The sequence below is a fragment of the Haliotis cracherodii genome, unplaced genomic scaffold, assembly GCF_022045235.1.
Source record: "Haliotis cracherodii isolate W230 unplaced genomic scaffold, xgHalCrac1.p SCAF_23, whole genome shotgun sequence".
Lineage (NCBI taxonomy): Eukaryota > Metazoa > Mollusca > Gastropoda > Lepetellida > Haliotidae > Haliotis > Haliotis cracherodii.
In genome coordinates, this window is record NW_027266279.1 from 6462305 (window position 1) to 6488350 (window position 26046).

At 39.2% G+C, this 26046-nt stretch overlaps 2 protein-coding genes across 2 annotated transcripts in view; one reads left to right on the top strand and one right to left on the bottom strand.

Annotated features, from left to right (window-relative positions):
* The first annotated feature begins 1861 nt into the window (after positions 1-1861).
* On the top strand, positions 1862-23870 carry LOC139471869 (phenylalanine--tRNA ligase beta subunit-like). The gene is made up of 18 exons (XM_071254373.1): positions 1862-2001; positions 3188-3243; positions 4622-4719; positions 6250-6306; positions 6617-6689; positions 7352-7411; positions 7810-7865; positions 8384-8534; positions 10112-10220; positions 11519-11651; positions 12524-12575; positions 12958-13019; positions 14422-14528; positions 16109-16290; positions 17723-17815; positions 18510-18627; positions 19429-19581; positions 20708-23870. The coding sequence occupies exons 1-18, from the start codon at positions 1944-1946 to the stop codon at positions 20857-20859; spliced, it is 1770 nt and encodes a 589-aa protein (XP_071110474.1). The 5' UTR covers positions 1862-1943; the 3' UTR covers positions 20860-23870.
* Positions 23871-24482: 612 nt separating this feature from the next.
* Positions 24483-26046, bottom strand: part of LOC139471694 (cilia- and flagella-associated protein 74-like) — a 52502-nt gene continuing 50938 nt past the window's right edge. Inside the window, exon 43 of the mRNA XM_071254157.1 lies at positions 24483-25113. Within this exon, the coding sequence (XP_071110258.1) occupies positions 25015-25113 (99 nt within the window). The 3' untranslated portion in view covers positions 24483-25014. The remainder of the gene's footprint in view (positions 25114-26046) is intronic.

Sequence of the window (26046 nt, forward strand, 5' to 3'; positions counted from 1 at the left end):
ATTACTTAGAGCCCGTATCCTCCATTAAAGATATATATGATTGAACGGCAATGCATATACTTATATAACTTTTGGAGGGGGATGCGGGAGGAAGTCTTACCATTCTGGTATTCCAGAACCTTGGACGGTATAGACCACGTAAATCGCATAGCCTTTCCCCCAGCAAACGATGCAATCTAGAGCAATTTGGTGCAAGAATTAACGACCATCAATGATGAAATAATATAGATGTAGCCAAATCGACAAGATGAACAAAGTCTGAACGATGTTAAAATGTGTTGGCAAAGTAATGGCTACGATGCATCTGCCATACTTCTCAGTTCTACCTGATCCTTCAATATTTAATCATCGTAGACAATCGGTCAAGCTTCGTTTCTCACATCATATAGTCCAATCAGAATTTTGATAGCCAAGGGCTATCGGTCAACCGCTCGTTTCGCACAATATAAATTGAATAAAATAACTACCTATTTGATCAACCTTTTCTGAATTTTAGTGTCAGCAGAAGAGAAAAGTAATATCGTACAAGTCACCAGTACCTTTTTAGACCCTCTTTTAAGACTGCTTACGGATCACAAATGATGGTCAAATTTGCCACTGGCTGTGTTGTAAGCAGTCATAAAATAAATATACCAGTTACACATATTGGAGTATCTTCCCCTCAGTGGAAAAAATGCAACATCCTTTGAACTGTATCCATGTTTTACGTACATGTTAATATGATGACGTACACATTGAGATTATTGGTAGTTACGGAAAGATGCGAGTGGTGACGAATGGAGAAAGGAACGAGTCTTTTTGAAGGTTACGAAAAGATCGATTCGAGTGGTGACGAATGCATCGGTAAAGTCCATCAGGATTATCTCCGCTAGACCGTTCCTTACCTTACTAAACCATATGTTGACATTTGAATCCGATAGCCATCAGAACAAAGTTACATCAATTACAACCAAACTTCTCCTCGCCACACAGTCAATATCATTATGAATTAATTATTTAAAATACTAAAATTAAAACCAGAATCTTTAAAACTTTAAAACAACGAAATATATGACGGATTGCGAGAGCAAATTGTAAAAAAAAAAGATTCAGTGTGAAAGACTGAGTTTTCTGAACTTGAGAATATAGCCTTCATCGAACCAGTGTATTTTTACGCAAATATACCCAGCCACGATTTACTTTGCATAAACTGTTGCATGAATAAAACGACATAATCACATTTAAAAAACGTTTATTTTTCAATGACAAAACAAAACACACTCCGGTTACTTTCTTTTGCCCCTCAGCCTGACATGGCCTGTTATATAGTTTTTCTTCATGAAATGCCATTTGATTGTATTACTTGTAATCTTATCTAAACAGTTACAAACCTACATATTGCATTTTTGTGTCGCCATTAATTTCTCTTGATGGCAATTAACAAAGATATTTTCTGCAATATACGTATGATCTAGACATAAAACAACAAAGAATGATTGAATCCTAATTGAAATTGAATCAATTTGGTTACACTGGACGTATTTCATGTATCTATCAAAATATTTCACAATCATTGCATGGGTTAGAACAAGGGAAATAACTCTTCTCACATGTCTCTTGTAAAGGAGGTTATAAAATGTGTACCGGTGATCTTTCGTATTGATTCTCCTGGAATTGTATCCCTATTGTGGCGTTTCGGGGGACAATAAATATTGCCTGCATACTGTTATTTGAGACCAACAACATTTATTATCAAAATTAATTCATTTCTGAGTTTGGGGATGAATTTGCAAGTTCACACACATAATTTATAAACCAAATAAGTTGATACTTTATAACTTTTTCAACTTGGGTAATAAATATATTTTCACTGGTCGCACGTTTCATCAGCCGGTAAACAGGGTTGGGACATCCTCAGAGAGAGGTATTGCAGACGAATCGTTGACACAGCAACCAAGTCGATCATGCCGACGATATCGGTCCAGAGAGACGAGCTGTTCAGGGCACTTGGAAGAACGTACAGTAAGCTATATAGATAATCAGCTTTAACAGAAGGCGTGGTCTCCTGTTGATCTTTGCCGTTTCGGTGTCTCATCAATATGTTGTGATAATTATGATGACATGAATGTGTAACGGTATGCAGAAGGTAGGCTCAGGTCTCGCACTATTTCCACACATCTATGGGACCCTATCTAAGCCTTACCTAAAATGTTTGGCAAAATGATGGCCATTACAAGCTGAATAAGTGCAAGACTTGTAGAATGTGCATCAGTGAATGGTTTGTTGAGTTGTGGTATCCCCGTCTATAATTTTCTGGTTTATAACAAGAACAACTGTAAAACATTTCACTCACTTATAAAAGACAACTTTATCTTACAAACAGGACATCGTCTGAGTATTTACAATGATCTGTGTGACGCCACACCCCTTGTTATGGCACGAGTAATCACGATAACCATGGTTGTCTGAAAATGTATGATGTCCGAAAACCGATGGTCTGAAGATATGTGTATAGATCGTAAAAACTTGATAGTCCGAAGATATATGTATAGGTCGTAAAAACTTCGAAATCTAAATGTTAGACAGAGTATTCCTAAAATACTTTTCAAGTAGCACACAAGTGTTCGAAAACTGTGAGTGTAAACCTCCTGGTCGTGAACTCCGACAGTAGGCCCATGACTATACATAGCATAGCATAGTCCCCTTTATTTCCACAACGTATACATGTAAATAATGACAATTATTACTCACATCAGGGATGCAAATTAAATTGAATAGTGATAACCATTTGATAACATGAATGGACACCCCTTAAAAGCTTGAGATTCTACTATCGGCCAGGAGGGTCTAAGAGACCTTTAACATTAGATCAACTGGTAGCTAGTTGCATCCCTGCAAAGAGAATCACCAATAGAAACTAACAGTTTTAGTCCACTAGTAATACAATGATATCATAATAGCAAAACCCTTATAAATGGCAAAATTCTACTTTTCCTTAGGATGCCTTAACTATTGGGCAGTTTTGCAAGGACATTTGGATGAGCGCCAATTTCTAATGCTGAGAGTGTTCTTTTATCAGCACATGTTTGTGATGAGTCTGGAATCTGTGTGATTGAAACTTCATTTAGTCCAAACATTTTTTATCACTTTCCTTCTTCACAGATTATTTTTGTGCTGTCAGCATGACAAATTACCCTTTTGTTTTCAGCTGATGAGGAGTTTGATGAGCTCTGTTTTGAATTTGGCATTGAACTTGATGAAGTGGTAAGTAATCCTTCTCTTTCAGGACAGGCTGTAGTCTGTCAAACATATTTTAGTGAGTGTTAAATTTTAATTTTCTGAATTGCATAATCTGTATCTAACATCCGCATAAGTGCATATGATTTTTTCTGAGTACAAAAAGGAGCGACCTTTCAGTGAAGGTTCTGACACCAATATCAAGCAAGTGATGCTTGACAATGGTGTTAAAACCTACACCAAAACATCGCTCCTTTTTGTAATAAAGAAGTTGTTCATCCGAATACCCTATCCTCACTTAGTACTCCAACTTCTAAATGCCTCTCAATTTCTCAAAGAAGAAATTTTCAGATAAAATATGCAATTAAATTCTCATTAAAATCAGATTTTTTACTCCAGTTTGATACCTCTCTAAAATTTGAAGCAGTCAGACAATCATCTCTGATTTCTGTATCTGAAAATTGATTATGATCGAGAAAATGTGAATGCAAAAACATAATGCTGCACCTTTAAATTGTTATGGAATTTTAATACATCCTGTTGTTTGACATCTTCACACAAAAGGATTACTATGTAGGATATATTTAGAATTGATGGGAACCAGAATTTGAATTTTCAGGAATTAAAATAAACTCTATTTACTGACACTTGCTGCAGATTTGTGGCTGAAAAATGGTCTTTGAGAAAGATAAGTTGAATATCATCTATGAAAACTGCCACTGTAGCAATGGTGATGGTCTTCTGTGTCTGAGACTGACCTTATACAGTTATAAGCTATGTTTCTTTTTATACCTCAACAAATCTATCATGAGCTGAGTCAGTCACAGGTCCTGCTTTATTCAGCACCTCAGATGTGGAATGATATATATATTGTAGATCTCTAGATCAGACACTTATATACAAATAATAGATTTCATTCATTGAGGAATCTTGTAAATTAAGCTCAGTCTGTCATGGAAATATTTCCCAGATGGAGGTTAATAGCTTTCCAGTAAACCATGGACAAATGCCAAGGAGATTCTAGGTTAGAATAGGTTCATAGCAAACTACCAGTATACCAGAAACTTACTGTATCAGGTGGTCATGCTCAGGGACTTGGTTGCAATTGATAGCATGATGACATAACCCGAAGATGTGTATCATACTATCAATCACTGGTTTGTCTGGTCCAAACTCGTTTACTGGAATATTTGTTGATTATTCCGTTGAACAAAACATAAAAATTATTTCATTAATACATATAAAATTGGAATTGTGAAATTGTCTATTACAGTCTTTGCAAGTATCAGTAAATATCAAGACCATAAGAATTGTGTTTTATATGCTAGGGATAACATTGCAGGTGTGTTGTATTGGTTGATATCGAGAGAAACAATAAGTGTAATGGTATACCCTCTTCTTGCAGACAAGTGAGAAGGAGCAGATTGAACGAGAGCAGGGGAAAGAGAAGGCGTCTGGAGCATCAGATGCAGTGGAGTACAAGGTGGAGGTGCCCGCCAACAGGTACACATAGTGGTACAGGGTCACGTTTACTTGCTGGTATTCAGGTATGAGGTCTCCGTTGGGAATCCTGTGTTAGAAGTGGTCCCCAGCACCATTGCTACCATCACCAACAATAGGCCGTGCTCTGCCTTGCTTCCCGCCTAATTGATCACATGACGTCCCAAGCCTACTCATTGTCTTTCAAATTGTACAGGCTTGTGTAACTGCAATCCATCTTCCTGAGGCTAGGGCATTAACTTTAAAAGTACAGTTTCCACGCTTGCCAAACTAGGCTGGAATTTCCAGGTTTGATCGTAGCGCACCAGTGGCTATAATGAGTTATATCCTTTCTATGTCCCACCTATTGACCAATCAGATTCTATCTCTCATATCACTTGCATTTGCTTCAAATAAAATGGTGGCGCCCAGTCAAGAGGATCTGGTTGATAATCAAGATCTAAATAGTAAAAAATGGGTCTTACCCCACGAAGTGCAACAAATCACATCTTTATTAAAAACATGAAAAGATTTGCAAAGTATCTGTCGACACCCAGGACTTGCAAATCTGCGCATTGAAATCCATCTTGTTTACGAACTGGATGTCTAGTTTGTACGTGATTTTGTTTGGATTATGCAGAGACTCGTTAGTCCAGCCAAAATGTAACTCCAGAATTCCAACCTAGTTTGTCAAGGGTGGAAACTGAACTTCCATTGTCAGTTAACTCGCTTGCATCAGTAGGGTATAATATATAAAATCGCAAGTGCAAACTGTGCGATAGGATAAATAATTATGAATCAACAATTTATTGTAAAATGTTCCATATTAGCCTTAATTGTAATCAGCATGGATTATTGCAAAACTTAATGGATATTACTTTTGAAAGTCAATACAGTATTTGAACTTGAATCGTTACATGGGTAGTCTCATCATTATTATATTGTGAGATGTAACATCGCTATATGTTGGTGAATCGTGACACCCCTAGGACATGGCCTGCTGATGATTGTCCATGGTCTTGTTGGCTTGAACTGGAAAACAAGGGACATTATTTTCAACATCTAAACTACCTGATATATTTGTGGACAGTACATGTTGTTATTACATGCTTGAGGTACAGAAAGGAGAGGGTATTTGTAACACTGTTGATCAGATGATTGTTTCTTCTACTTTGTGATACAGTGAGGATGTAGAATCTGTAACAATTCCAAGCCTAAACAAGAGCCAGGCTAATGTGTTAGCAACCATCTGCTAACCATAAAATAACTGATTTTTAAGAATTTAATGAATATTTAATCAATAACCTGCATAGAGGGAAGTATAAATGTAACAAATGGTGTCTAAACTGTATAAATCCATGGAATAATGAACAAACAATATCAGCCAATCAGTAAACAGTTGTCCATTAGTGGGAGTGGCTTAAAAACATTTCATGGAAACATAAACGGAAAATAGTATTTGCTGGGTTTGCCAATCAGATGCCATAGAGGCACTTGCAATTTGTTATTTAATATCCCTGGAAATATTGACTAGAGGATGAATCATGTTTTCAGATATGACTTGCTGTGTCTGGAGGGGCTTGTTCGTGGACTACAGGTCTTTCTGGAGAAGTAAGTGGCTTGTTGTCACTCTTGGACAGAAGTGTATTTATTGTTATGATTATAAAGAAAAAAATGTCTTTCTTGAAAATGTGGTTGATATGAGTGTTACTAGTATTGAAATGTATGACACTCCAAAATGATACAGGAAATATTCTGAATTAATTGCACAAAATGTTCATTTGTTCTCACAATTGATGTAAATTACTTCATTGTTTGCATGTTAATCACATGCCATCAACATCCTTATTGGGACAACGATGATCATATTAAGATGCTCACTGGAATAGCAGGTTCAAATGGTGACATATCCTATTTTCAGGATGAAAGCCCCACGATACAAGGCAGTGGCTCCCTCTAGTGGCTCGATGCAGCAGCTGATTATATTACCAGATGTATGTACATATGTTGTCAGTGGTTTATCTATACCTGCTCAGAGGCAATTGTTAAGGCTAATAGTGGGGCGGTCGGGTGGCCTAGTGGTTAAAGCGTTTCGCTCATCACGCCGAAGACCCGGGTTCGATTCCCGACATGGGTACAATGTGTGAAGCCCATTTCTGGTGTCCCCCGCCGTGATATTGCTAGAATATTGCTAAAAGCGGTGTAAAACCATACTCACTCACTCACTAAGGCTAATAGTCTGCAGCAACTGTCGGTAAAAAACCCAAATTGGAATAATAATTTCCCCCAATTCCTGTCAGTATAGTTATTGCTCATGTTGTGGAGGTGACTTGTATATCACTGATAACAGGAACAATGAAGAGAAAGAGGTTTAAATACTTAGTTTTGAATTTTGCACTAAATGCAATGTTAAAATACATTTAGGCTAATAAGAACTATTGGAAGAACACATTTTTTAAGAAAATAATGATTTTCCCCCCAATTTGCCTGTCCTACATAAAAATCTGTATCTACTTGATGGATAGTATTTCTTGCAAACCTTGTGTTGTTTTGCTATAATAACATGCATATTGATGATTGAAGTCAACGTCATTCATCACACGTTTCAGCTTGTTTTGTCAGCTCAAACCAGCGACACTCTATTGTACTGTTACAGACTGCAAGAATTCGACCGTATGCTGTTGCAGCCACGCTGAGAAACATAAAATTTACACCAGTAAGTATACCAATATACCTTCACATAGTGTAAGCTGAAGAAATTAAATCAACATACTTTTTTTTTTTACAGATGACCTTGGACACTTAGGCCCAACCTGCACAAAGCCATCTCAGCAATACGATGCCATTACTCCCATACTTTAACATGGACTTACAGTGGTCGCAGCGCTGAGATCTGTTTGTGCAAATGGGTCCTGGGTCCGGGGTCAGTGGGGGCAATTGCCCCCTTGGATTTTTTATAGAAAACAGTTTTATTTGAATCATGAAAATACAAGTTGGGGACAAGTGATACTTGCAGGCCGCTGTCATGTTGCTTGAGTATCGCCGAGTGTGGTGTTAAACAACAAACAGACATGATAATGATTCATCACTGAGCTAACTGCTGTATCATTTCAGGAGAATTACAGGAACTTCATCGACCTCCAGGAGAAGCTTCATCAGAACCTCTGCAGGTTCGTTCTTCCAATGTTGTTGCCCTTGACCTTGCTGACTGTGATTTTTACCAATTTCTTGTAACACTAAAACCTCTTAGAGTTGAGTTGTGAATCTTCATTGTGAGAGAGACTTGTTCATCTAGTAATGTGTGAGAACTTTTCAAATGTTCAGTGAAGGATGAAATTGGCTGACCGAAAACAGGACGATCTTCATCGAGAAAGTGATCGCCAACTGTCGACTGATCTTCACGCATAGGATCGTCATCCTTTGTTGGATTGTACACGATCATGGGATCGACAGATTGACAGATCTCCACACGTCACAATTATTTCCAAACACTTTAAATGTGATAACATTGTTGTGTTTGGTTATTTCATGCCTAGATACCTCGTACAACATAATTTGTTTTTTGTAGCCATTTGCAAAATATTTTTAAAAAATCGAATATGCATTTTCAAAATGTGTCATTATATTATATTCATATTTCTGTGTTGTTGACAATTAATAACATAATGCTCCTGTAATGTATTTGCAGGAGAAGAACTCTGGTTGCGATAGGAACACATGACCTTGACACCATCCAAGGACCTTTCACCTTCAATGCCAAACCACCAGCAGAGATCAAGTTCAGGGCTCTGAACCTGGACACTGAGATGACAGCCCCAGAAATAATGGAGAAGTTTTCGGTGAGATGTGCATTGCTATTATTGGTGACAGACTTTGTTTGTTTGTTTGTTGTTTGTTGTTTGATGACGCACTCAGCAATATTCCAGCTGTATGATGGCTGTCTTTAAATAATCAAGTCTGGACCAGACAGTCCAGTGATTGATATCATGAGCATTGATCGATTGGGATTTGATGACATGAATCAATTAAGTCAGCGAGTCTGAGCACCCAATCCAGTTAGTCGCTTCTTACGACAAGCATCGCCGCCATTTACGACTAGCAGGAGTTGCTGAAGACCTATTGTAACCCGGATCTTCAGGGGTATTGTCTCTTGTTGGCGTTATGGAAGTCAAATGTCTCAAGCTTCACTGTGTGTACTTGTTAGGTTTTATATATTTTGGACGGAACAGGTCTGTCAGGAATTTGAATATTAAAAATATGTTCTATTACACCCAAGGCAAGAGAGTTAACTGACTATAAAAGTCCAGTTTCCACCCTTGCCAAACTAGTTATTATGGAGTTAGAATTGCAGCCTATTTCGGCAAGGGTGGAAACTGGACTTTTAAAGTCAGTTATCTGTATCATTGCACCTCATCACTATTCCAAGTTGGAATAGGCCCCAAGCAAACTAAGTGGATCAGTTGGTCAGACTTGGTGACTTGGATGATTGTGTTTTACTGATAATATCAATCACTGGATTGTTTGGTCCAGACACACTTATTTACAGGCTACCATCATATAGCAGGAATATTGCTGAGTGCAGCATTAAAAAAATAATAATTATTACCAAGGCATTTGTAAAATTTGAAGATTTTGTTTCTTCCTGTAAAATGTGTTAGGTATGGAATGTGATGTGAGCTCATGAAATACATTTCCAGAACATAGTCTGGCAGTGGCTGCTGTGATGATAATAGAGATTGTTTAATTGTGTGGTGCTACAATGGCTACAGATTTCCAATATATATGTTCCTTTGGAACAAGATAAAGTCTGAAAATGCCAGATACACACTCTTTCCTCAATCGTCTTTACAAACAGATCTGAGTTCTCTCTACTGATAGATATCCCATTACAGGTCACGTCAGAACGGCCTTTCACAAACTTTGACAGACTAGTGAAATGCCAATCTGAAAGCAGCTTTCTCAAACTATACGGCTCTCATTTCATACAGGCGACTTCCATTAAAGACTACATTGAGATTTCAAAAAGTCTTATTTGATTCCAAATTTGAAAACTGAACAATAGAACATTTTTTTAGAACAATGTCTAATAGATGGCTGAGATTGTATGGCAGTACTTCCCACGGACTATGCAAAGTCTGAAGCGAGAGACAGGCTAGGTTTTGATGGACTCAGTCGTATAGCTTGTAACTGTCCATAGGAATACTCCATGTTGATCTTTTCGATGTTGCATGATTGAAAATCACTTTCTGAATGTCACTTTCCTGGCTAGTGATGCTCTGATTGATCGGTTTAATGGTCATTCTGAAGTAAACCTCAATGAAATGTCCTCAGATCTTTATCAAGCATAAGCGAGAACAAAATGATTTAAATGACATTGATCTTTCCTGCTCATCAAATACCAATGTTGATGTTTCAGACTGACAGTCACTTGAAGGGTTATCTTCCCATCATTCGAGACTCTCCTGTCTACCCCGTCATCTACGACCAAAACAACGTGGTACTCTCCATGCCTCCTATTATCAATGGTAATGTCATAGACCTGGGTTGCTAATATGTAGCAAGTCTGTCTGTCACTCTGCACAGACACGTCATTGATAGAAAAGTTCAGAAAACATGAAGCATTTACAAAAATCATTAAAGGTAAAATATGAAATTACATTAGTTTTGAATTTATTATTGCAAGTACAATATAAGTTGAAGTCTCGTGAACATGGAAAATAAGGTGGCCACACATTTACCATTGTGACACAACCATACAACATGAATATGTTGACCTGTGGTCTTACAACAATATGTTATATCAACCACTTTCCAATAATTATAATAGGGGCGGTCAGGTAGCCTAGTTGTTAAAGCGTTCTCTCGTCACGCTGCAGACCTGGGTTCGATTCCTGACATGGGTAAAATGTGTGAAGCCCATTTCTGTGTCCCCCACTGTGATATTGCTGGAATATTGCAATATTGCGTAAAACCTTACTCACTCACTCATTCACTCAATAATTATAATAAGTTTTCAAGGTTATTTCTTGTTGCCAGTTGTAGCCTGAATAATTGGGACATAACGCCTTCCCCCGTCATAACAATACCCCCATTGTCTAAACTACTGTACATGTAGTATTCTATATGATAATCGAAAACTTAAGTACAGTTCAAAGTTGTCAAGTTTAAAACCTCAGGACAATGGAAAATAGATCAAGTAGTATGGCTATGTCCGTAATTTGAAACAAGCAGTGTGCACATGTAACACCACTGTGTCACAAGGATTCTGCAAGAGAATCAATAGTTTTAAGTGATATAGGCGATGGAGTAGCCAAGTGATTAAAGCATTAACTTGCTGCACTGAAGGCCGGTGTTTGATTCCCACTATGTAGAAAGCCCAGTTCCGGTGTCCCCTGCCATACTACTGGAATACAGCTAGAATGTGTTGAACCATTCTCAGTCATTTAAATGATGTGTCAAGTCTATGGAGTCTCAGATAACAAGATTTCACTTTCAATAGAAATGTAGATAAAACTTTTAAATTTAAATGTCTGTATCCTACTAGCCAGGGGGCGGTTGGGTAGCATAGTGGTTAAAGCGTTCGCTCGTCACGCCGCGAAGCCCATTTCTGGTGTCACCTGCCTTGATATTGCTGGAATATTGCTAAAAGCAGCGTAAAACCAAACTCACTCACTCACTCCTACTGGCCAGGTCTTATAATGTTTAAAATTTTTAATTTCATATTCCTGCTGGTTTGTGTATTGTTTCCAACAAAATGTTCACAACAATTAGTTTTGAAGAGAATCTGTGTGATATTTTTAACTGATATTGTCCTTCCCTGCAGGTTTTCACACAAGGATTACCCTGAACACACGGAATGTGTTCATCGAGGCAACGGCAACAGATCTGTACAAGGCACAGGTCACTCTGGACTCACTGGTCACCATGTTCAGTGAATACTGTGCGGAACCCTTCACGTAAGATTGCCTTGACTTGTAGCAGGAGGTATCATGCTCATATAATGGGTACCCGTGAAGATCTGGGTTAGAATAGGTCTTCAGCAACCCATGCTTGTTGTAAGAGGCGACTAACGGGATCGGGTGGTCAGGATCACTGAATTGGTTGATGCATGTCATCGCATCCCAATTGCGTAGATTGATACTCATGATGTCAATCACTGGATTGTCTGGTCCAGACTCGATTATTTACAGACCGCCGTCATATAGCTGGAATATTGCTGAGTGCGGCGTTAAACAACAAACAAACAAACAAACATAACAGAATCTACTCCTGTGGGGACTCTGGGTAATAATCGGTCCCCAGCAACCTCTGCTGGTTGTCAGAGATTACCTAATGGATCCGGTGGTCTTGGTTGATAGTGTGTCATCATATCACAATATCAATTCCTGGGTTGTCTGGTCCAGACTCAGTTATTTACATACTGCCATCATATTGCTGAAAGTGACATAACAAAAAAACAAACAAACAAACAAACAAACAAATAGATTCAGTATTCCAGATCCTTCATATTTGCCCGGAATCTGGGTTAGAAAAGGTCCCCAGCAGCCTATGCTGGTCGTAAGAGGTGACCAAATGGATCGGGCGGTCACACTGAGTGACCTAGCAGCCTATGCTGGTCATAAGAGGTGACCAAATGGATCGGGTGGTCAGACTGAGTGACTCAAATGATGGCATGTTATTGTTCGCCAATCACTGGAATTTCTGGTCCTGACTGGATTATGTACAGGCAGCTGTAATACAGCTGGAATATTGCCGAGTGTGTCGTTAAAACAAGCAACAAACGTAGTCCTCTTCTGAGAATTTGACTTTATTATTTTACAATTTTCAGTGTTGAAAGTGCAGAAGTTGTGAATCCAGACGGTTCTAAAGTTGTGTATCCGGTAAGCGTATAATCAGATAATGGACCTGTCACATCGATAACATTGAATCAATAATTGTGATAGAAGTGAAATATTTGTTAACTTCAATACTTACATCATTAGCCAAGGCTTTTGTCTTTTTAACACAGTAAAAAGGGGCGGTCAGGTAGCCTAGTGGTTAAAGCGTTCGCTTGTCACGCCGAAGATATCGGTTCAATTCCCGACATGGGTACAATGTGTGAAGCCCATTTCTGGTGTCCCCCGCCGTGATATTGCTGGAATATTGCTAAAAGTGGCATAAAACCATACCCACTCACTTACTTTAACACAGTAAAGGTAATAACTGATACAGAGTTACTAGCAACAGGTTGTTTATTTGTATTTCACATGTTGTATATTTCAGTTGTTGACATATCGTCATGAGACTATTGATGTCCAGGAAACCAATAAAAGAGTTGGAATAAAGTAAGCATCTTCACCTGTTTCATTTGGTGGCACATCTGAAATCTGGAAGTGCTTGTTTGCTGTTTGCTGATACAGAATTGTGGGAAATCAGACAATGTCATAGGGGAATACATCATCGTTACATGAAGCTGATTCAGTAAATGTGGAATCACATCCAGCTTCTCCCCCCCCCCCCCCTCCCTCCCTCCAACCTCTCACTTGCTCTGACCCAAGGAGATTTGAATTGGAATAGGTATCCAGCAACCCATCCTTGCCTTAAGAGACAACTATGATCGTCATAAGAGGCGACTCCCGGGATGGGGTGGTCAGGTTCACTGAATTGGTTGATGCATGTCATCATGTCCCTTAGATCAATGCAGATGATGTCAGTCATTGGATAGTCTGGTCCAGACTCGATTATTTACAGATTGCTGTCATGCAGCTGGAATATTGTTGATTGCAGCCTTAAACAACAAACAAATTAAAAAATCTCTCCCTCCCTCACTCCACACAATCACTCCCCACTACTCATCTACCCATTGTTTACTATGTGATCAAATATTGTTCCTCCCATGGGGATTCCAGGTTAGAATTGGTCCCCAGCCACCTATGCTGGTCGTAAAGGCAGCCAAATGGATCAGGTGGTCAGACAAGGTGACTTGGTTGAAAGCGTGTCAACATACCCAGGCGAAATGGATTGTTGGTCACAATATTGATCACTGGATTGTCTGGATGGACTTGACTATTTACAGGCTGTCATCATGTAGCTGGAGTATTGCTGAGTGCAGTGTTAAACAACAAACTCTCTCTGGAGCCTTTTTCTGATGTACATATTAAAGAAATAAGTGACGAGTGGGGGTTGTTTATAGTGCAGTGGTCTATTCCTCCGGCAGTGTTTTTTTTTTGCATGATAAACGACAATGAATCGTTTAATTCTTATATGACATATCAACATTTTGTACAGCCTTTTTAATTATGTCAATAAAATGTAAAAGCTTCAAAAAAATCTACTCATATTTAGATAATGATAACTCCCTGAATACAATTTGACCTCAGCAATGTCGGACAAGTCCAATTTATTAACATGTTACATTTGGTATTTGGATATTCTCACAATTTTCAAGTCAATTATCTGTACCTCTTCTCCCAATAACGATTGTCATATCTTGCCCACTCTTGAATCCGATCGTTCGGCCATTGTGTTTATCTGCATTGCCCTGCTACATCTACGGAGAACAGCTCACTAGACACTTCCCTCTCAAAAATAATGTCGTCCAATTTACAAGGTCATCAAGTTGCGGCGCATGTTCGAATCTCCAGAAATGATGTTATGATAGAACAATGTTTTATTGAGAAATATACCACGCTTCATTCTTCATTGTTCTCATTTGAGAGAAGTTTGAACGATGTCATCCTCTTTCAGCCTTGAAGCAGAGAAAATGGCGAGACTGTTGACGAAGATGTGTTTAGAGAGCGAGGTTGTGGACAATGGCAAGACCATCCGAGTCGAGATCCCGCCCACCAGAAGTGATATCCTTGTCTCAGCAACTATTGTACATGTTGTATTTATATGATATAATATAGAAAGTATGGTTTTGGTACAAGCACATGATTTAATACAGGAAATTATGAAATCAACAAATTAACACTTGTGCTGACACTTTACCTAAATTGTGTCATGAAAATAATATGATTCGCCCTATTTTGAAATTAACAAATTAACACTAGTGATGACATGAAAGTAGTTTGAGTAGCCCTATATTTTTTTAATTTACAGGCAACCACCTTGGCAAACACACACCTGTGACAGAGCATATTTCAGTAATCAGTGAATACTTGGTGTTTGCACATCTTCCAAAATGCCAGGACTTTTGAACTTCCCTGAAAAGTGTCGCAATGGCTTGAACTAGTTTCTGTACAAGACAGTGATGAATTGTTGAAGTATATGTACTTTGTTTAGTTGGAAAATAGGCAATTAAGACGCGTCTCAGGCCCAAAAGGATAATAGTCTTGGTTCTCAGGCACTGCCCGCATCATCAAAAAGTCTGCAGCACATTTCGTTTTTATTTCCATCTAAAAAAAAATAATAATCCTAATACTTTAAAACAATGCGATCCAATAAAGCACACAGTTACTTCCCTTTACATGCGCACTGCCAGGCTCCTCATAGCAATAGCCCGTTTGCAGAGCTCTCTATGCTCTCGCTGCCACCAGTCAAAACTCCCCACTGTGATAGGTTGCCCCAACCATGCTTGGAGTTGAACTCGCAGCCGAATGCCCGTTATGTTTACAAACAAGTGACGACTGTCGTGACACCGAATACATTTACCCCTGCTAAATTACTTTCTTTCTTTGTCAATTTGAATTTCTATTTCATTAAAACTATCTATATATGATATAGTAAGAATGTAAGGGAGAAGTTGTTTGATTTTCCATTAGTCTGCAATCTCTAACCAATCTGATTATACAAACAACAAAGTAAATTCATCTGGAAAACATGGTCAGTCGTAAACCTTTTCAAAATTCACTATGATGGCATTCCCAAAGACATAAATGAAGGTATAAACGTTACTACATTTGGGGTTAGAGGCCAAATTTCAAGATTCTTGTAATGGCCGCGCCCACACTGGTGGCAGCAAAGCAAAACGAAGGTGTCACGCGCTGGGAAGGAGCTTGGCGCACTGCTTTACTGTGTATCTCATGTTAAGGTCATGGCGTCAATAGGAGTTTGTATGCTTGTTTATGTTGGGAGGCCCTTTCCCAGGTTAATGGTATACAACTGTTTATTTGGTTACACACAAGTTTGAACAAGCAAAATAAAATTTTAAAAAACACCGCCTGCCCGCAATATATTTTCAAAAGTCTTTGCCTGAGGACCAATTCTTTTATTTTTTTAGGCCTTAAGATGACCTAGGTGTTATGTAGCACTTGTCATAGTTAATGTTTTGGTGGAAAATAGCCATTAGAAACATGTTATGATTTTGACAATGTCATTGGATAACCTTGGAAATTAAAGGCTTGTTATTTGTGTGTCCCCTCAGAAACACACAGTTATCACTGTGTCCTGTGATACTCCAGGTCTGTTGTTATGATGACTTAACTCTCTGCACATGTGATCCATGCATGTGACATCTACGAGGACGTGGCTATAGCATACGGCTACGACAACATAAAGATGACAGTTCCCAACTGCAACACCATCGGACATCAGTTCCCCATCAACAAGCTGACAGACCAACTCCGATACGAGGTCGCATCCTCAGGGTTCACTGAGGCGCTCACTTTCGCTTTGGTGAGTAGGTTGTCATGGAAACATTTCAGTTCCCATTTGTCTGAACATTGACATTAAGAACATCAGTCTTGTCAAATTAGCAAACACTGGGCGGCACGGGTGGCCCAGTTGTCTGGGATGCCGCAATTCGCTGTGCAGAGTTGCGTCCCTTGGGCATGCCAGAAACCTATGATTATGTTTCTAGGTTTGTCAGCACCATAGCCGTGCTTGTGGGTTTCACTGAACAATGCTGAAGTGGTAAATGTCTGAGACCTGCATCACTCCGGGCTTTCCTCCCACATTAAGCCGTGATATAACTGGAATACTGTTAAAAGCGGTGTTAAACCCAACTCACTCACTCACTCACTCACTAGTAAACACTGGTGCTGTTCCATAAAGTCATGTTAAAACTAGATGGTACAGTCCATGAAGGTGACACAATTCGTCTTGCAGAGTTCTGTCCCTTTGGTTTACCAGTAATTGGTGATTGCGGCTAATCCAGATCCGTCCTGATCCAATCTCATTAAAATCAGATCTTAGTTCTCGCTATCGCTAAACAAAGATCTGAGGACATCCCATTACGGGTCACGTCAGAACGACCTTTCATCCAACCAATCAGAGTGTCGCTTACCAAATCATGAAAGTGACAGTCAGAATGTGTTTTCTAATCATGCAAACATGATATATTATACACTGGGTATTCTGAACGACAATAACAGGTTTTATGATTATATCCATACAATCTAGGCCATCTATAAGCCATTCCAGAATGTTCTTCTTATCAGTTGTAAAATTTTTAATCGAGAATACGTCAAAATATGTTTCGAAGCGTAGTCGCCAGTTTGAAACTAGTGTGATAAAGCTCAAGAAAGCGGCCTTCTGATTGGCCAATGTCGATTTCTTGTCGGTCATTTCATTGGTTGGTCCAAATTTGCGAAAGGTCATTCTGACGTGACCCCTCATGGGATGTCCTCAGATCCTTGTTTAGCTGTAGCGAAAACTTAGATCTGATTTTAATGAGATTGGTCCTGATCATGTTTCTAGGTTTGTCAGCACCATACCCATGTTTGTGGGTTTTATCAGTGACCTACATCACTTTCTCCCCAAATCAAGCAGCGACTTAAGTTCTGTTCAGAGTTAAGTTAAACCAATCAAGCAACTAACAAACAAACCATGGCGTGGATCGTTGCTCATGCCTTCAGCCACTGGTCGTGAATATGATTATTTACAGATGGGTGTGATAACAGTGATATGGTCATGACAGTTGGGATGTTACTGTGATGCTTCTTATTGCAACATTCTTCCACCCATTTACTCACTCACAGTGAAGATTAAATTTAGCAAATTAACGTGTCATTTTTTGCGCAGTATTCACAAAAATTAGATCTCATATGAATTTCAGTTATCAACGTACAATGGTGATAATCCAGTATAAAACTGCTTGTATGTTCAGTGTTCCCGGGATGATTTGTCGGAGAAGATGTGTCGGAAGCTTGAAGACATCCCTGCAGTTCACATCGCCAACCCCAAAACACAGGAGTTCCAGGTACTTGAGAGCCTTAGGAGGCCATTCTCACCAGGGGGATTATCAATGGCATATTGGATGTTGCAATGTGAAAGTCAAAATTAGTATGGACATACTATTAGTCAAAAACAGTATTGACATACCTGATATCTACTCAACAATTTTATCGGGGCGGTCGGATAGCCTAGTGGTTGAAGCGTTCGCTCGTCACGCCGAAGACCCGGGTTCGATTCCTGACATGGGTACAATGTGTGAAGCCCATTTCTGGTGTTCCCCGCTGTGATATTGCTGGAATATTGCTAAAAGCGGCGTAAAACCAAACTCACTCACTCACTCAACAATTTTATCATTGGTATGTATAAGTTCTACCCTAAATCTTTTAGATATTTTGGTGGGAAAAACAAGACAGTATACTTTTAACAACGCACAGTTTAGACCAAAGAAATCATTGCGCAAAGATATGAAGTATGGTATATAACATTGTTATTGTTCTGCTAACAGGATCAGGTGATCAGACTGGCTGACTTGGTTGATGCATGTCAATATCAATCACTGGATTGTCTGGTCCGGACTCGATTATTTACAGACCATCATCATATGGCTTGAATCTTGCTGAGTGCGGCATTAAACAACAAACAAACAAAATAAGCCAGCTGCAACCTCCATTGTTCATAGTGACCAGTGCTGTTTTTACAAGGCATGATTATCTCAACAGGTTGCCCGGACAACCCTTCTTCCTGGTATTCTGAAAACTGTTTACTTCAACAAAAATATGCCGCTACCACTCCGACTGTTTGAGATCTCAGATGTAGTTCTCAAGGACTCACAAACTGGTAAGTTGTTTTCATTTAGGAGTGCAATTAGTTGATATGTAAATGCATCTTATTTGTTTGTCTTAAGCCATGGTGAGTTAATGGTTAGATGCTCATTTCTGGTGTCCCCCACTGTGATAATGATGGAATATTGTTAAAAGTGGCGTAAAACCATACTCACTCACTCCTACTGGCCAGTACTTACAATGTTCTTCATCATCACAGGCCATCTCACTTTCAAACAACCAATCTCACATCATGTTATAGTTTCCCAGTAACTACAGACACCGAGACTGGCTATGTGTGTTACCTTCTTGCTTGTTATGTGTGTGTGAGTGTGTTTGTCTTTTAATGCTATACTTTGTGATGGCCTGTATATAATCAAACAAGGACCAGTTATGTCCAGTGATTGATATTATGAGCAACCATCCAAACAACCTGGGTGTGTTGACACACTATCACCCAAATCAACTGATCCATTATGTCGCCTCGAACAAACATAGTTTTTTTTTTGACTATATATTGTGATCTTGAACCTGTGTGAACATGGCTTAATATATTAATGACTGGTTTGTCTGGTTCACACTTGGTTAGTTACAGGATACTGTCATAGAGTTGGAAAGTTGCTGACTTGGCATAAAACAAACATATGAAAAAATGCAATTTGTTATTGTGAAGTCCTGGATTTACTGCTGTGTCTGCGAGTTCTATTCACACTTCAACAGTACTATCTCCCTTGTTCATCATACCAGCTTCTAAAAGCCATTTAAAGAAGTCATAATATATGATTTTTTTGATTTATGACAAATATTGTTATTTCAGATGTTGGTGCCAGGAATGAGAGACGCCTCTGTGCTGTCAACTATAACAAGACCGCAGGGTTTGAGGTCATCCACGGACTCCTGGATAGAGTGATGCAGCTGCTGGAGATCACAAGAGATGCCAAGACTGGCTACCACATCACGGAGGCTCAAGGTAGGTCAATCTTTTAGGTCCACATCACTGTTAGGTCCACATCACTAAGGCTCAAGGTAGGTCAATCTTTTAGGTCCACATCACTGTTAGGTCCACATCACTAGGGCTCATAATAGGTCAGTTGGTAGGTCCACATCACTGAGGCTCAAGGTAGGTCCACTGGTAGGTCCACATCACAGTTAGGTCCACATCACTGAAGCTCAAGGTAGGTCCACACAACTGAGGCTCAAAGTAGGTCAATTGGTAGGTCCACATCACTAAGGCTCAAGGTAGGTCCACATCACTAAGGCTCAAGGTAGGTCCACATCACTGAGGCTCAAGGTAGGTCCACATCACTAAGGCTCAAGGTAGGTCCACATCACTGAGGCTCAAGGTAGGTCCAAATCACTGAGGCTCAAGTGGGTCCACTGGTGGGTCCACACCACTGTTAGGTCCACATCACTGAGGCTCAAGGTAGGTCCAAATCACTGAGGCTCAAGGTAGGTCCAAATCACTGAGGCTCAAGGTGGGTCCTCCACAGTCACTGAGGCTCAAGGTGGGTCCTCCACAATCACCGAGGCTCAAGGTAGGTCCAAATCACTGAGGATCAAGGTGGGTCCTCCACAATCACTGAGGCTCAAGGTGGGTCCTCCACAATCACTGAGGCTCAAGATGGGTCCTCCACAATCACTGAGGCTCAAGGTGGGTCCTCCACAATCACTGAGGATCAAGGTGGGTTCCCTGGGAGGGTCCACATCTCTCAGGCTGGGAATGTTCACATCACAAAGCATGGTGCCAATGTCTTTTCAATGTATGTTACGTTTTAATAGCAATACTAATATATCAACCTTCTCAGATTACTCAATTCCATTGCATCCCTCCCTTGATTCAAAACAAGAACCTAACTTGTTGATCTCAGAACAATTTTGCCTTTTATGTTCCAGACCCAGGTAGCCTATGCTTGTTGTAATAGGCGTCTAATGGGATCGGGTGGTCAGGCTCGCTGACTTGGTTGATGCATGTCATCGTATCCCAATTGGGTGGATCGATGCTCATGATATCAATCACAGGATTGTCTACTCCAGATTCGATTATTTACAAACTGCTATAGTTGCTGAGAGTGACACATGCCAATTCTGTTTTCCAGATCCTTCATATTTCCCTGGAAGATGTGCGGAGATTCTTGTGTGTGGCAAGTCAGTTGGAAAGTTCGGTGTGCTACACCCAGACGTTGTCACTAAGTTTGAACTGAACATGCCCTGTGCAGTGCTGGACCTGAACATCATGCCATTCCTCTGATCCACACCACATCGTAGATGCAATCAAGTTCAGTTTAAGTTCAGGGTTTCTTTTTTTTCACTTTCTAATGAAGCTAACTAGTGGTCTCATGGTGGCCACAGTTAATACAATGCAGCACTATTGGGATCATTTGTGAAGCTCAACTGCCAGCAGGGACCAGTCTGGCGGTACACCTTGGACCATTCTAATCTCATTAAAATCAGATCTCCGAAAGCTGACATCTTTAGAAAGCAGGAACCAAAACATTCAGATTGGGTGGTTAAATTTCGCTCAGTGGCCACAGTTTATAGAATGCAGCACTATTGGGATCATTTGTGAAGCTCAACTGCCAGCAGGGACTGGTCTGGTGGTACACCTTGGACCATTCTAATCTCATTAAAATCAGATCTTAGAAAGCTGACATCTTTAGAAAGCAGGAACCAAGACATTCAGATTGGGTGGTTAAATTTCGTTCAGGGTCAACCTGATGCGACCTCATATGGAAGTGTTCTCAGAATAAACAATCTGATTTTAGTGATATTTGGATCCCATTCACACTATCGGCCACTCTAGGGTCCATTACTCATGTAGTTTACTATGGCAATCTGGGTCAAAAACAGTTAAACCAACTAACCTGAACTGACATCATTTCCAGTGGATGTTAGTGTCAATTGTTAATATGAGAACATTTATTATCTTTTAGACCAAAAAGATTTGATTAGATCGGAGCTCTGGACTGTTGGCTCATGTCACAGACAGCTTTGGTATCATTCATGATTCTTACACTGGTGGTGATGACTTGGTCTTGAGGATGAGGACATGAGGATGGACCATGGTGCTAGTTATGTGATCTTACCATGGATTCAGGCACTGTAATTCTACGTGCAGGACCAACAACAGAAACCTCGTCTGTGACACCTGGAGCTGATCCAGCAGTTGTAATTAACATAATGATGGGTACGCTGGGGAAGATTCCAGGTCCTAATAGTAACACAGAAACTTATGCTGGTCATATGGGGCGACGGAATTAGTCGGTTGTCAGAGTCTGTGACTTGATTGTATGTTATCTTACCCCAAATGGTGGGATGTTGCTCCTAATATCAATCACTTGTTTGTCAAGACTTGTTTCTCTACACGCCACTCTGATACAGCTGGAATATTGGTGACTGGCTCAAAACAACACAGAAACAACCAACTGTAAGGTACATACTGAACATAGAATGAGCATTTAGCCTTAAGAAATTTATTATTAGCTTTTTCTTTCAAAAATTTAACAAATGTGGGATTTACTTTTTATGTAATAATGGTGAATTTCATCCAGTGGAGAAATAAGGGAATGTGCATAACAGTCTGAAGGTACTTGGGGATAAAAAATGATGTAAGGCAGGGCGTAAGGTAGTGAGGTGGGCAGGGATGAACGTCCATTATTAAAAGATGATTAATTTATTAGTCCCCTTCTTAGAATACGAGACAGCACCCCCACAGAATTCTACCTCTGGACATGAGGTCATGGGTAGCTCCTTGCTTCTCTTGGCATCCAGGATTGTAATGATTTACTTGGAACTGATGTGTCACGATTCTTTGACCATTGTTTGAAATTAAGGATGAAATGGGAAAAGACTTATAGTTTTTCAAAACATAATAAAATCATGGACCAGTGACACAAAAAAGAAGTTAACAGCCCCACCCATCTGAAATGAAGGAAAAAATTCAAAATGTCAATCCCCTTAGTTAATTTTTCCTGAAACTGAAGGCAGAAATTTAAACTGTGAACCCCACTTTGAAAAGGATGCTTGATCCGCCTCTTAGAAGTGTGTCAAGCTTCTCTTTGTTGCATGGTGACCCGACTTAGGTGAGACATATATCATGGTGACAGAGTTCCGGTATATATCGTCACAGCCCTTGAGCATAGTCTTCATGAAGATATCAACAGTAATAGCCTAAATATATCATGACAGCTGTTTGTGATTCTCTTTGTCAGCTTCTTCAAGGTTGCTTTCACATTAACTCCAGTGGATTAAAACTGATATGTAAAGTTTCTCATGGAGTTATTCATGCTATGTGTCCTCGTACCATTTGCAGTAACTAGTGCAGTCATGGAGTAGTATCGTTAGAGAACTCTGGGACCATCACTCGTATTTCAGGATAAAAATCACCCGATGCTTCATATTGTGTTCAAGTCTTTCAGGGTTAATGTCAATACTTATTGTGCAGATTATGAGATTATTTTGAAGGATAAAATTATTGACTTTCAGGCATTGTAACATTTGAAAATTTGGATCAAGTTGGCAAATATATTTTTAATTGTCCTGTTTGATGGTTACCGTATTCGACGTAATAAGCACCCAGGGCGCTCTCAAAATTAGAAATATGGGGCTCTTAATAGAATATTATTTTGGTGAAAAAAAAAGAGTTGAAAGATAAAGTTTGTGGTTTATGGTGACAGCCTGAAATGTTTATGTACGACATGTATTTTCCCAGAATTTAATTGCCCATAATTAAGGGTGTAGGCGAAATGAGGTGTAGGCGAAATGAGGACAGGCCGTGCATATAAACACACGAGTGTGTATTTTAAGCGAATAAATAAGTCTTGTAAATCAGCAAATATTGCTGTGGGCGCTTATTACGTAGAATACGGTAATATGTCATTTGTTGTTGTTGGTGCACTGAAATGAGTAATAAAGATATAATAGGATAAGAATAGACACCAACAAGTGGATGTTTGTAAACATTAATTGAAAAGCTGGTCTCTCCCAACTGAAGCTATGAACTGATCCAGATGATAGATCCCAACACCACAGAGAGCAAGATCAGGAAGACAATTTATCTCCCTCCATTTGTTGGTCAAAAGAAATTTGATTTGTCTTCATACAGGTTTTCCAGTGGTACTTATGTTTGTGTCTGTTTTTCTGAGAGCCATGAATGTTTTGTTAACATTGTAATGTGGCTTCATGTCAAGACATTTTCAACGTTTGGATCGTGTCTATAATTTAATGAAAAATGGAAGGGGCAAAACATGTGAGATACTAATAAATAACAATGAAATATTGTCTTTGTTTTTGTTTTCAATTAAAATGAATAAAGATTAATTATTTTTTATAAGATAAAACATTACAACCAGCTTGTACTTTGGACAGCAGAATCACTTCCATGAGAGGCGAGAGATAGTAAGACCTGAGGTCTCTTCTCGAGGGTTTACAATACCAAGAATTACCAAACAGAAGTGTTTTATCCAGCTAAGATACCTACAAATAAATATGAATTATGCCAGAATAAATTGAGAAATATGTCAAATATCACGTGAAAACAAATACTCCAGTTGTTTATCCTTTTGATGCGGAAGTATATAGCATGTCATTGTTTGCATCTCCAAACACTTGAGAGTTTTACACAAAACACCAGATATTCTCATAATTATTTATTGCTTTGGAATGTCCATAAAATAACACCTGAAACATAGTCTACTATGTTGATTCACTTTAACAATAAGTAAATACAAACCATACATAGAAAAATATCACAGATATGACAATGTCAAAAGTTCACATTATTATTTCACAGTTTTGTAGTATTTTGAATATCAGTTCACTTGTGGACGGATGAACACAAATCATGTTGGAAAGAAGGCGAGAGTTGATAGTGAATCTGTCAACATATTTCTTTCTCTGCATTTTCAGTCTAAATAATGTCACAGACATTCGCATATCTCAGGCCAAAAAAACAAGTTTCCAATTTCAGCACTCACGTTTAGCGGCTTTAGCCCATTCAAAAATAGGGTCAGAAGGTCAGAGTATTTTTAAGGTTTATTTATGTTTTTTCTTTGAAATACCTGCCTTCAAATGACAACTCAGTTACAATGCTTTGAACACTTTGAATCTGTTCAGTGAAGCATAACAAATTCACACTTTTGGCATAAATTATTGACAATACTGGAATGGTGATAAATTGGTCCAACATGGGGAAAACAAATATCTGGAAACCGGAAACATTTGTTTTGACATATTTTCAAACAGCAATCCCTGTTTTCTGTAATAATTTGTCAATCACTTCCAAAGTCTCCCAAGAGGACTCCTCTGGTGTACTGGCACAGATCAAGACACTTCTGTTGATGACCAAATTCCTCAGAATGTTCATACATGTGCTCTCTGAGGACTTCAGTCAGTGCTATGGTGATGGTCACTCTGTGATGACCATGGCCCTGACGATGACCTTGTACTGTTCGGTGACGTCCCCCTTCAGTGTGACGATCACTGAGCCTTCTGTGGGGACAGTGGGCTGGTGGGAGAAATATGGGTATCAACAAAGTAAAGATGTGAACACATGATGTGAAAGTTTGAATCATGGAATAAGTGAGTGAGTGAGTATGGTTTTTTGCCGGTTTTAGCAATATTCCAGCAATATCACAGCAGAGGACACCAGAAATGGGCTTCACACATTGTACCGATGTCGGTAATCGAACCCAGGTCTTCGGCGTGACCAGCGAACGCTTTAACCACTAGGTTACCCGACAGCCCCCATGGAATAAGTGATTAGCTGGGAGGTCAATGACTTTGGAAATGAAGATTTTGTTATGTTCCCTGATATTGTAATTCAACTTAAATCAGAAAATCAAGCTAATGGGAAACATATTTTTGTCAAAAACAAAGACACTTGCTGTTTTCTCAAAGTTGTTTTCGTGAGATTTAGTGTCACATTTAGCTATATAGTCATATCCCTCAAAATCATCCCAAGATTTTAAAAATACATTGATTAATACATCCTTGTCAATCAGTATATTATATACACGGGTGAGAATCTGCAAATTTTATTGACCACAAATTTGTTAAAATCTGATGGCTTCCCCATAAACACCCCAATTTATGGACCATGCTCCATTGCAAAAAAGTTTCAGCTGAAAAGGAAAATATCCAATCTCATCCCTGTATACATTAATCTATGAGGATATTGAGAAATTGTGACTGTTATTTTTATATTTGTTTAATTTTTTGTTGAACACCCCTCCACAATATTCCAGCTACATGAGGCGGTGTAGTCAATCCTTTGACAAGAATAGGCTGCAGGGGACCTCATGTTGTTGTTTTTAACATTGATGAAGGATTGGTCATATCTCAAGACAAAAAAGGGGCGGTCGGGTAGCCTAGTTGTTAAAGTGTTCGCTCGTCACGCCGAAGACCCGGGTTCGATTCCCGACATGGGTACAAAGTGTGA

What these genes read in the sequence shown, in the direction of transcription:
- LOC139471869 (XM_071254373.1), top strand. Translation starts at nt 1,944, where the DNA reads ATGCCGACGATATCGGTCCAGAGAGACGAGCTGTTCAGGGCACTTGGA. An exon ending in GTGGAGGTGCCCGCCAACAG is followed by an intron (nt 4,720 to 6,249) that starts GTACACATAGTG and finishes TCATGTTTTCAG; the next exon opens with ATATGACTTGCTGTGTCTGG. An exon ending in GTTCTAAAGTTGTGTATCCG is followed by an intron (nt 12,576 to 12,957) that starts GTAAGCGTATAA and finishes TGTATATTTCAG; the next exon opens with TTGTTGACATATCGTCATGA.